We start from the raw sequence: 10,807 nt of genomic DNA, 5'->3' as shown, positions 1-10,807 counted from the left end.
TCCCTCTTTGAGGCAATAACCTGGAAAAATAAATAATGGTGGCCTGTGCAAATTGGATTTATGGAGCTTTAACAGTGCTGACCCATGAATTTTGATAAATACATTTCTGCTATTAATAAAGGCACTGAGCTGCTCAGCTATTGAGGGATGTCTAAAAGCTTTCTGGATGAGCAGCTGCAATGTACATTTTGCTGTATTGCTTTCCATAAATCCATAGCTGGGATCCTCCTGGCCATGTGCAAAAGTCTCTGGAGAGCACAGGGCTGGCACAGTCTGCTCCCCTGTCTCTGTTTGAGCCTAGTGCAAGGAGTAAAAAAGTGGCACTGAATGGAAAACTCTCTGTTTTAACTATCTTCAGCTAGATCTTCATTGAATTGTGTCCACTCAGCAGCTTGACTTGAAGTCAGTGGGGAAGGAAGAGTGTAATGAAGAACTGTACTCCAGGATTAGGGACCAAAACTCTGCTGTTAGAGTTGCACAGTTTTAGCTTTTGACAGAAAAGTCAGATGATGATCCATCACTGCAGGAGACTGCTGAAAGGATATTTGATGTACTCTGTGGAACTTTGCTGTGTGCAGCTCTCAGTGTTGCTCACAAATGGAAAAACAGAAGGTCAATCTTTTCAATGTAGATAAAGAGGGTGACCTGGATAGGAAAATATGATCTAAAACAGATGAGGCTGAACTTCAACTGGCTATTACAGCTCAGGAAAAAGATGCTGGAGTCCTCACTGATGGCTTGCCAAAATTGTAGCCTTGATGTGCAGAAAAAAAAAGAAAATTAAAAAAAGCTAACAAAATATGCTGATGTCATCAGGAAGGGCTTGGGCTTGCAAAATAACAAAGAGACCATCTCCTGCGTGTTGTGTAACAGCTTGGTGCACCCACATCTGTGCAGGTCTGGCCTCTGATCATAGAATCCTATAATCATGGAATAATTTGGGTTGGAAGGGACTTTTAAAGGTTGTCTAGTTCATCCCCTCTGCCATGGGCAGGGATGGCTTCCACTAGGTCAGATTGCTCAGAGCCCCATCCTTGGTCTTGCAAGTTTCCAAGGGTGGGGCATCCCAACCTCCCTGAGTGCCAATGTTTTACCACCTCCATTGTGAAAAACTTCTTCCTTATAGCTAATCTAAATCAAACCTTTTAGCTGGAAACCATCACCCCTTGTCTTATCACAAAAGCACATCTTAGGATGTAAGAACATTGTGGACTTAGAGCCCTGAGCAGGGCAACTGAGGTTAAAGGGATGAGGTGGCTGCAATCAAGGGGAGGCTGGGATTTTTCTCTGGAAAAGGAGGAGTAAAACATGCCAGCCCTACAAAATCATAAAGGGAACGTGGATCTGGTGCATGATGAGGGTTAGAGTCCATCAGTCAGCGTGGTAGATTGATTTAAAATGGATAAAAAGGGACTTTATTTGGAGCAGGTGGGAGAATGAACTTCTGGAACTCACTGCCACAGGAGGCTGTGGAAACAAATAGGATCAGCAGGTTTATAAAAGGTAGAGCAAATTCACGAGCAGCAGCAGGTCAACAGACAGATGCTGAAGGCAACAGGCAGGAATGGAGCCTCTGGAATTGCTATTACTGCCTGTGTGGGAGCTGGAGGAACACAACCAAAGCTGTGCCCTCCCCAGCTGGCATCTCCTGCTGCTGAAAAATACAGAAAAACAACACAGGGAGAGAGGAAGCACTGATGTCACCAGCAGAGCATTGCCTATCATCTCATCTCCAAGCAAAATCAGATCTCCCAGGTGGTTGCAGGAAGACAGGGCAACCAGCAGGAAGAAAGATTTTTGCATTTCTATTCAATTTCCATCTTTGTAGTGAAAATCTAATCAATGCTCATTTTCTGTCTTCTACCACTTTTCCTTTTTCCATTGGCAAAACAGCCGGTGGAGGAGGTGGGAGGATTCCAAAAAGTTTGAATTAAAGTATATTTCAATCATTCCTTATTTTCAGACTCATTGCCTGAAAAAAAAATATCCCATTCACCTCAAAAACTGATGGAAGCCTCCTCCAAACATCCAATATCTCTGGGAAAAGATGAGACCATCATGTCTCTTATTAGCAGAGTAAAAGGAGGAAACCAAGGAACTACAAATCAGTTGGCTTCAAGTAAAAAAAACAAACAGTGGGGCTTTTAATCAAAGAAAGAGATGAGTAATTATCATGGCCATTGCCAAGAATGAATCCTTTCAGATGATTCTGTTTTCCTTCCGTGACAGATTCCAGTTCTTTGTTTACCATTATTATTTACTGTTTCGTCATCAGTAACTTGTGTTGTAGTGGAGAATTTCCTTATTAAGTTCTCAGATGTTCCTGAGCTGGAGGGGCTGCAAGCACTGGCTTAAAATTCAAAAGGATCCAGATAAATCAGGGAGATCATTTCAGCAGGGAAAAATCTGACATTTAGGAAAGAAGGACTGTCCAAACACAGAGCAAAGAAGCAGAAGACCCCATTGGCTACACCACTCATGGGTTACACTCTTGCCATATTGAATTCCAATACGGGATGTATAAACAAGAACAGTTTGTAAAATACACAACGTTTTCCCTCCTCATTCCAGCAAGAGCATCTGTCAACTGGCCTCCTGAGATCAGCTCCCAGTGAGGAATTAATTCTCTAACTTCCCACTGCTTGTTTGCTACATCCCCCTTGTTACTGGGAAGATAGAAAATTCATGGAGAATTCCTGTTCAACTCCCCTAGGGTGCTTGGCCTCCTCCAGAAGTACATGTTTCTGTGTCCCTTTCCAGGACACACTCTCTGGGGACATGGCTCTCTAGCCAACACAGTAAGTTAGAATCCAGCCTATCTGGACAATGCTGTTTGCAGCTCCTCAAGAGACTGGTGAAAGTCCTGTATTGGGTAAGTCATTCCCATCAGGCTCATTTCCTGATGTCATTTAACTCCTCCTTCAATAAAAATGAGCTCTGAGATGCCACTTGCCTTGGTGACACCCCAGAACAGAACACTGCTGTTCTGGGGGTATCCTTGAACCCTGGGTGCTTTGTCCATCAAGAATAAATGAGAGCTGAGAAAGTCCTGCAGAGAGTGGAGAGATCAAAACAGGCGTGACCTGGAGACAATAATCTTCTTTCTTCTAGAAGCTGCCTGGTGTGATTTGGCTTCCTGAGCACTGCCATGCCCTGGATCAGGGGGCTTTGTGTCCAAATCCACCTCCTCAGCATCTCCTGGGGCTGTTTCAGGCTGCTGCTGCTGTGGCAATGCAGAAGTCGCCTCCAACTCTCTCCTCAGCACCAGAGCTGCAGCAATACCAGCTGCAAAACCAACACCCGGGCAAATATTTGACCTGCTGTGCTCCAGAGCATGGCTCTGCTGTGGTGCTGGTGGGCAGGGATGTCAGCTCAGGGAGTGCTGTGCCTGTCCCATGGGGCTGGCTGTGTCCTGGGACACACAAAGCCGTGGCCACCAAGGGATGCCCAGTGAAGGGAGCCCCTGTGCTGTGAGCAGGAGGCACAGGGGGCTCGGGGGCTGGAACTCTCAGCCCAGGGTGTGCACCCCGCTCTGAGCTGGCACCAGTGTCCCCAAAGCACTCGGGATCTGGAGCTGGCTGGAAGCCCTGGTGAAGCAGCTCTGCTCCTCCCAGCCCTCGCACCCTCCGCCTGGCCCCGATAAAGCACCGCGGGTTGAGGTCCCCATCTTGTGGCAGCAGGGACAAACGGCTGGGACAACACGAGCTCCAGCCAGGCAGAACGCTGGCAAAGAGCTGCAGAGGGAGGACACTGTTCACTGCCACCCGACCTGTCTGTCTGAGGTCACAGCACGGCTTGGGAGCACTCAGAAGCTACAGCAAGTTGGGGACAACTTTCACCTCTCACATACACGTTGTCCCCACATTGCTCTTACACTTTGTCTCATGTGCTCTCCATGCTTGGAACCATGAGGACCCTTAGAGGCTGGGTTTGGAGGAGTCCAAGTCTGTGCTGGATTTGATGCTGGCTCTTCCCAATGCTTTCCACAGTTCACACCTCCTTGCACACCTGTGTGCCCTGAGTCCCCACCATATCCTGGCTCTCCATGAGATCCCCAGGAAGTGCCTGCAGCTCTGCCTGGGTGATGTTCCTGGCTGGAGAAGTGGAACCTGCTCTGACACCTGCTCCATATAAAGGTAGATCAGATTGGCCAATGATGCCCTGACTGGATTTTGCCTCCTGTCTTCACTGTGCCCAGGAACAACGGGCACATGGGATCATGGTGCCTGTGGTGCCTCACAGAAGAGACTCTGAAGGGCCTCCTTCTCTCTTTTGGAGTTATTGGAGTTTCTCCTGTCTCTGTGCATTCACTGACAGTGCCTGGAGGCCACGGGACTAGGGAAGAGTCCAAGTTTGCCAGTGCCAAGGATCAAAGGAGTGTGTGGCAACCTTGGCTGGCTTTGTGAGCCACTCTGGGGCTTCTTTGAACTTTCCCCTCCTCACTAAGGACCTCCCAGCCCTTACTCAGCACCTGGCAGGTTGTAGCCTCCTGGGACTATCTGTCGCCCAGTCTCCCACCACACCCAGAGCTGGAGGAGAGCCCACACTTTCCTTTATCAGCCCCCCAGCACAGCCACCCTGCTGCGGGCTGCGATAAGGGCTGGGGGGTGCAGGCACCAGCACAACTCCTGGGCTCCTTCTCATGCCCTGACACTGCCCCACACTGCTGGATTGGAGCTGAGCCCCATCTGCTCCCCTTGCAGCTCCCCAGGAGCCCTCCACAGTGACACCCCAGCAATGGGCCATTAGGTGAAGACAGAAGAAGTCTTAACACCACTGCACAGCCCTGTGTGCTGGGCGTGCAAAGAAAGACGTCCCAGCACAGGGAGATCCTCCAGCTGTCCTCACTCTGCTACCAGGCAGAGGGTCACAGCCACCAGGATCCCCTGCACTCCTGCAAACCTTTCCAGGAGGAGATATGCCCTGACACTGTCCTGAACAAGGGTGTATGGAGCCCATGGTGCAAGAGGGGATCCCAGCGTGGAATTCTGGTGGGACAGCCTGGAGCTGGAGGGAGCCCCAGGTCTTCCATGAGTCTCTCCCGTCCACTGGTGCCTAGAAATGCTCTGTTTGCTCCCTCACAGCAGCAAAGCAGTATTTACCTGCTGCACACCATCCCCCAGATGCTGCCTCCTCTCAGCAACAGCAAAACCAGAGCCCATTTCCTCCACGTACCCACCTGCTGGGGAGACCTCCAGTTCAGACCCCCCAGAGCACATCCCTCCCGCTCCCTTCCCGCGGGCAGCACACAGAGCAGGACACCAGGGCTGGAGCACAAATGCAAGAAGAGATTTTATTTCAGAACATTTGACTGCTCGCTGTCGGAGGGCTGGTGGTGTGTTGGCTCCAGCTGTGGCCACGGTACACGTCTCAATTAACGGTACTTGGCAGTCAGCACAGTGCCCACGGCGCACAGGAACTTGTCCAGGGAAGCGTGGACCTCTGGGGTCAGGAGAGCGGGGTTGTGAGCGGCCACCACCACCAGGAAGCACTGGCCCAGCAGCTGAAAAAGGCAAAATGATGTGGTGAGCCAAGGGAAGGAGGCAAAAGGGAAGCCAAGGGGTGCAGGAGGGGAAGCTGGGCTGGGCACTCCTTCCCAGACACTCACTTTGAAGTTGACAGGGTCCACGCGGAGTTTCTGGGCGTGGAGGTCGCTGAGCTTGGAGAGGGCACCAGCAATGTCGTCGATGTGGTTGGCAGCTTCGACCAGGGCAGCCGCCACCTTCTTGCCATGGCCCTTGACCTGAGCAGAGCCCTTTCCTAGGTCGAAGTGGGGGAAGTAGGTCTTGGTCTGGGGGTAGGCGGCGAACATCCTGGAGAACAGAGGGGTTCAGGGACAGGTGAGACACGGTGACAAAGGACAGAGACAGCTGCGGGTGGGGAGAAGAGGAGGCAGGTGTGAGGGCTGGACAGGAGAGAGGGTCACACCGGGGACAGCCACAGTACCTCTCCAGGGCCTCGCCGCCATACTCCTCGACGTGGCCGCCGATTTTGCCGAAAGCGGCCTTGACGTTGGATTTGTCGGCGGGGGACAGCACCATGATGTCACCTCCGAGTCGGCAGCTCCAGCACGGGTGTCCCCGCCGGCCGCCGCCGCCCTTATATGCGGTGCTGGGGCTCCGCCCGCCCCGCTCCCGGCCCGGGGGTGCTGGAGCCCGGCCAGGCGGGGCCGCCGCCCGTCCTCCCCCGCCCCGCTCCGCCCGGGCACCGGGGTGGCCTCAGGGTTATGGTCAGGGCTTGTTCCAGAGCGGGCGGGTGGGCTCTGACCCGCGGACACATGATGACATGATAGGGTTAGGCTAAAGGTTAGGCTTGGGGTTAGGATAAGGTTTAGGTTTAGGTGTAGTGCCTGGGCTGGCACTGGCGGAGGACCCCCTGTGTGTCCCCTGCATGGGGTGGGACACTGGCTGGGTGCTCCTGGCACACCTGGATAGTTCTGCCTGGCCTTTGGGACAGCAGCGTGGGGGAGTCTGTGCCCCACATCCTCACACTGCCCCCTGTGCACCTGCATGTGCAGACTGACCACCCAACAGCCTGCATACCCCCTTGAGCTGCCAGGACACACACTGCCCCTGCAGCACTGCCAGCTGACACCTACAGGTCCTTGCACACACCTGTGCTGTCCCTATAGGACCCTCTGCCATCCAACACAGTCCCCTGTGCAGAGCTGCCCCACTGCTCTTGCTCCTCAGGACACCCCACACCACCCCACAGTGTGTATCCTCTTCAGCCCCTGCTCCCTGCACCACAGTCATGTCTGTTTGCTGGCAGAGCCCGGAGCTCCCCTGCCCCAGCCCCTCTCCTGTGCTGGCCCTGGTGCTGACCCTGCCTGCTGGGCAGGGAGGACACTGGGCAGAGCCACAGGATCAGCACTGGGCATTGCTGGAAGCACTTTGGGAAAATACAAGGGACCACAGTGGTGTGTGGTGGGCCCTGTGTGCTCCAAATGATGAGGTGAAGGTGAGGAGTGTAACAAGGGCAAAGAAGATGAGGGTGGTGAGGAAGGCGAGGAGGGTGAGGGGCTTGCAGAACTCGCAGTAGATTCGGCAGGTGGCGCAGACCAGCAGTGACAGTTCACACCCCTGTTTCCCCCGTGGCTGAGGTTCTTATCATTAATGTTTGGGGGAGATTAGCTCGGTCTGGCACCACTTCAGAGTGGGGAGGGAGGGCCGGGGGGGCTGATTTTCTGGGATGAAGTAGCAGGGCAGTGTCTGCTGCATGTGTGTGCATGGGGGGAGCTGCCGAGGCAGCAGAGCCCTTCAAACTCGTGGCACAAAAACAAATGGGTGTGAATGCAGATGAGCACACTGGGATGGATGGACTGGGGTGTGTTTGAGGCGCTGTGGGTTCACCTGTGGGAGCAGGGGCTGCCATGGTCAGGGACTGCCAGGCCTGTTTGTGAGCAGGCAGGGTCTCTGCGTGCCCCCACCTGCCTCCTGCCTGCACCTGGACACTCAGACACCTCCCTCCCGCAGGATCTCATCTCCTCCCTCTGGTGTCACAGCACAGAGCAAACCCAGGGCTAGTTAGGTACCTCATAGCTCGCCACCTGTGATCACTGATTTTTTTAAAATTCAGGCTCCAAAGTCCTGAAACCAGTGTCTCTATACTGGACTGCAGATTTGCCCATCCCATTCCCTGCCCAGGTCCCAGAGGAAGAGCAAACAGCTGGGGAAGGTGTGGAGGTTCTCCCCCAGCAGCTGACTGGGATTTGTGGCTCAGGAGCTTGAATCCCAGAACAATCTTTGTGCTTAATGGTCTGTGGTGGACTTTTTTCACTCCATGAATTCTCAGATTGCTTCTGGAGTTCATGCAAGCACTTATCTCACACGGCACTCCTAATAAAGTCCTCAAAAGCCATCTTGAAAGATGGAGACAGGTAGGGTTTATCCTACAGCCCCATCACCCCCCAGGAATCCTTCAAGGGAGTGCAAGGATCACATTTGTCTTGGCGCAGCCTTCATCCTGTTCCTTGGAGGGATGCAGGCACAGCTTCATTCCCTGGGTCTTGCTATCAGCCTCATCCCGTGCTGGGGAGGGTTGGAAGCAAGCAGAGCCCTGGGGAACACTCAGGGAGAGCAGGACTGGCACTGCCCTTCCCGTGCCACATCTGTCACACCTGAACCCCCTCCTTCCAGCAGGAACACCACCACACTCCAGCCCACCCCAGCCCCCAGCCCCAGCACAAACAGACACGTTGCTGCAGCAAAAGTCTTTTTTTTTATTGATGGCAAACAGGCACGGCTGACAGCTCATCTGTACTTCTCAGCCAGCACGCTGGCCACGGCTGACATGAACTTGTCGACGGCAGAGTGCACCTCGGGGCTGTACTCCTTACCCAGGCGGGTAGCCAGCACCACCTGCAAGCACTGGGCCAGGAACTGCAAGGAAAAACAGGGCTTAGCACTGCCACTACAGCCCCCATGTCCCCATCCCGGTCCCTGTCCCACATCCCCTATCCCACACCCCCATCCCCTGCTCCCTGTCCCCTGCTCCCCACCCTGATCTCCCTCCTCCATCCCCTGTCCTCCATCCCCCAGCTCCCATCCTGATTTCTGCCCCCCATTCCCTGCCCCTCAGTCTCCATTCCCCTGTTCCCTGTCCCCCCATTCTGATCCCTGTCCCCAAACCCCGGCCCCATTCCCCATGCCCCGCCTGCCTTGAAGTTGACGGGGTCCACACGCAGGTTGTAGGCGTGCAGGTTGCTGAGCTCAGACAGAGCCTGGCTGAGGTTGTCCAGGTTCTTGATGGCAGTGCCTAGGGCAGCCACCACTTTCTTGCCATGGCCACGGATCTGGTCAGAGCCTTGTGCCAGGTCGAAGTGGGGGAAGTAGGTCTTGGTCGGGGGGTAGGAGCAGAACATCCTGGGGGAGTGGGACAGTCAGTGGTGCTGACCCCAGGCAGACCCACCACGCTGGCCCCTCCATGGGGCTCCCACCCCTTTGTCCCCCTCTCCCATGCGGTCCCCAGGTCTGTACCTCCACAGGGTCTCAGCTCCAACATCCTCCTCGGCACCACCCAGCTTTCCCCAGACCTGCTGGATCAGCTTCTTGTCCTCGGCGGTCAGCATGGTGGCGGCTGCAAGAGTAGGCAGTGGTTGGTGACAGCAGCAGCCGCAGGGACGCCTCTTATAGCCGCTGGCACCTCCACCCAGCCTTATCTTATCACACTCAGGGGCCGGGGGATGGCCAGGCCTGGGAGCAGCTGCGGCACTGCCCTGGGGGGCCCCGGAGGCCTCGGGGGGAGCCCTGCCCTAAGGAGGCCCCCCTGGGGGGCCTGGCTGCCTGTCCTGCCCCCCTGCACAGCTCTACACCAGAATGGGGCAGGGGCTAGCCCCTTACCAGGCTGCCCATGGACAGCAGCAGCCCTGGGCATGTCCCACGGGTGCCACAGCCTTGTCCACCCTGGCTGACACAGCCTCAAACCTCAAACCTCCTGTTGTGATCCATTGTTCCCCACAGATGGGCCAGGGTCTTCCTTGGCTCTGAGGGGGTTGTGATAGGTCCCACAAGTGTCCCAGGTCCCCTCCAGACTTTGGTACATCCAGCCCCTCTCTGCCCCAAGAGCCCCATGGCCTCTGAGTAGGAGCCATGGACAAGCCCTCCCAGAGAAACCCAGGCAGGGAACAACCCTTCTCTTTGGGTTGTTGGTCTTCCCAAAGTCCATCCTGTGATGCTTGTCAGTCCTGGACTCCTTCCCTTCTTCCCACACCAATGTGTGCTCCTGCCTCTCCCCATAAATGCTGGGAAATCCTGCAGGCACAGGTAACTACAGGTGGGTGGTCATACAATAACAGAATTTTAGAATAATAGAATTATTAATGTTGGAAAAGGTGTCTGGGATCATTGAGCCCAACCATTCCCACAGTACTGCCAAGGCCAACACTAAACCAAGTCCCCAGCAGCCACATCTACATATCTGTTAAATCCCTCCAGGGACAGGGACTGGACAGCCTGTGCCAGTGCCTGACAATGCTTTCAGCAAAGAAATTTTTCCTAATATCCAACCTAAGCCTCTCCTGGCACAAGTCCCTCTGATTCTCACATCCTTCTCTCAGCCTCTGCAGGAAGGAGTTGATGCAAACATGGGGTAAGGGACACACCAGATGCTGACCTGGCATGTAAGATTTAAACCTCCAGGTTACCTGACATCTGTGGATGCAGAATGCTTTAAAAGCTGCTGTGGTGACATGTTTAGAGCTTCCACATCACCTTTCTCCCCCTTGTCCACACACAGTCCCTAAATTCCATGGATGAAATGAGGACTGCCACTTGCAGTGCTGGCTCAGGGTGGCCATCAGAGGAGGCTGAAGGCTTTGCACCCACTGTTTTCATGCCAGAAGTCTCTGAGACAGGAGCTGACATGGTGCTGTGCTTCAGGTTTTTGGCCAAACTGGCCCTGGTAACAGGGTGATGCTCCAGATTTTGTTGAGCAGCATTTGCACAGCATCAAGACTGTCTCTGCTTCTCACTCTGCCCCCACCCAGGGAATAGATTTTGAGGTGCCGGGAGAGGACACAGCCAGGCAGATAGGCCCAACTAATCAAAGAGTTATTTCATACCATATGACACCATGCTCCGCAATCAAAGGGAAAAGAAGGGGTTTGAGGGAGTTTTGGAGGGGTTATCCGTGTTTTTTGCTCATGAACTGGCTGAACATCAGCCTACCCATGGGATGTGGTGAGTGATTTCCTTTGCATCCCCTGTTTTGTTTTCTTCCCTGTGTTTCCACTTAGTCTTCACTTACTAGACAATTACTTCTGTTTGCTTGTTTGATCATAACCCCCAATTTTTTTTTTGCTTTTATC

The 10,807-nt window shown here is 54.0% G+C and overlaps 2 protein-coding genes across 3 annotated transcripts; both read right to left on the bottom strand.

Moving 5' to 3' along the window:
* Positions 1-5,268: 5,268 nt before the first annotated feature.
* LOC310915672 (hemoglobin subunit alpha-A) lies at positions 5,269-6,108 on the bottom strand. 2 transcript variants are annotated; one of them, XM_083872741.1, is made up of 3 exons: positions 5,947-6,108; positions 5,609-5,813; positions 5,269-5,503 (listed from the first exon to the last, which is right to left on the bottom strand). In XM_083872741.1, the coding sequence occupies exons 1-3, from the start codon at positions 6,039-6,041 to the stop codon at positions 5,375-5,377; spliced, it is 429 nt and encodes a 142-aa protein (XP_083728867.1). In that variant the 5' UTR covers positions 6,042-6,108; the 3' UTR covers positions 5,269-5,374. The 2 variants fall into 2 exon arrangements, with proteins under 2 accessions (XP_083728867.1, XP_083728866.1); XM_083872740.1 differs by having other exon boundaries at positions 5,269-5,813.
* Positions 6,109-8,201: 2,093 nt separating this feature from the next.
* LOC310915551 (hemoglobin subunit alpha-D) lies at positions 8,202-9,137 on the bottom strand. The gene is made up of 3 exons (XM_083872512.1): positions 8,979-9,137; positions 8,660-8,864; positions 8,202-8,381 (listed from the first exon to the last, which is right to left on the bottom strand). The coding sequence occupies exons 1-3, from the start codon at positions 9,068-9,070 to the stop codon at positions 8,253-8,255; spliced, it is 426 nt and encodes a 141-aa protein (XP_083728638.1). The 5' UTR covers positions 9,071-9,137; the 3' UTR covers positions 8,202-8,252.
* Between the last annotated feature and the right edge of the window lie 1,670 nt (positions 9,138-10,807).

This window comes from Zosterops lateralis (assembly GCF_965231275.1).
Source record: "Zosterops lateralis genome assembly, chromosome: 15".
NCBI lineage: Eukaryota > Metazoa > Chordata > Aves > Passeriformes > Zosteropidae > Zosterops > Zosterops lateralis.
This window is presented reverse-complemented; position numbering and strand designations above follow the sequence as displayed.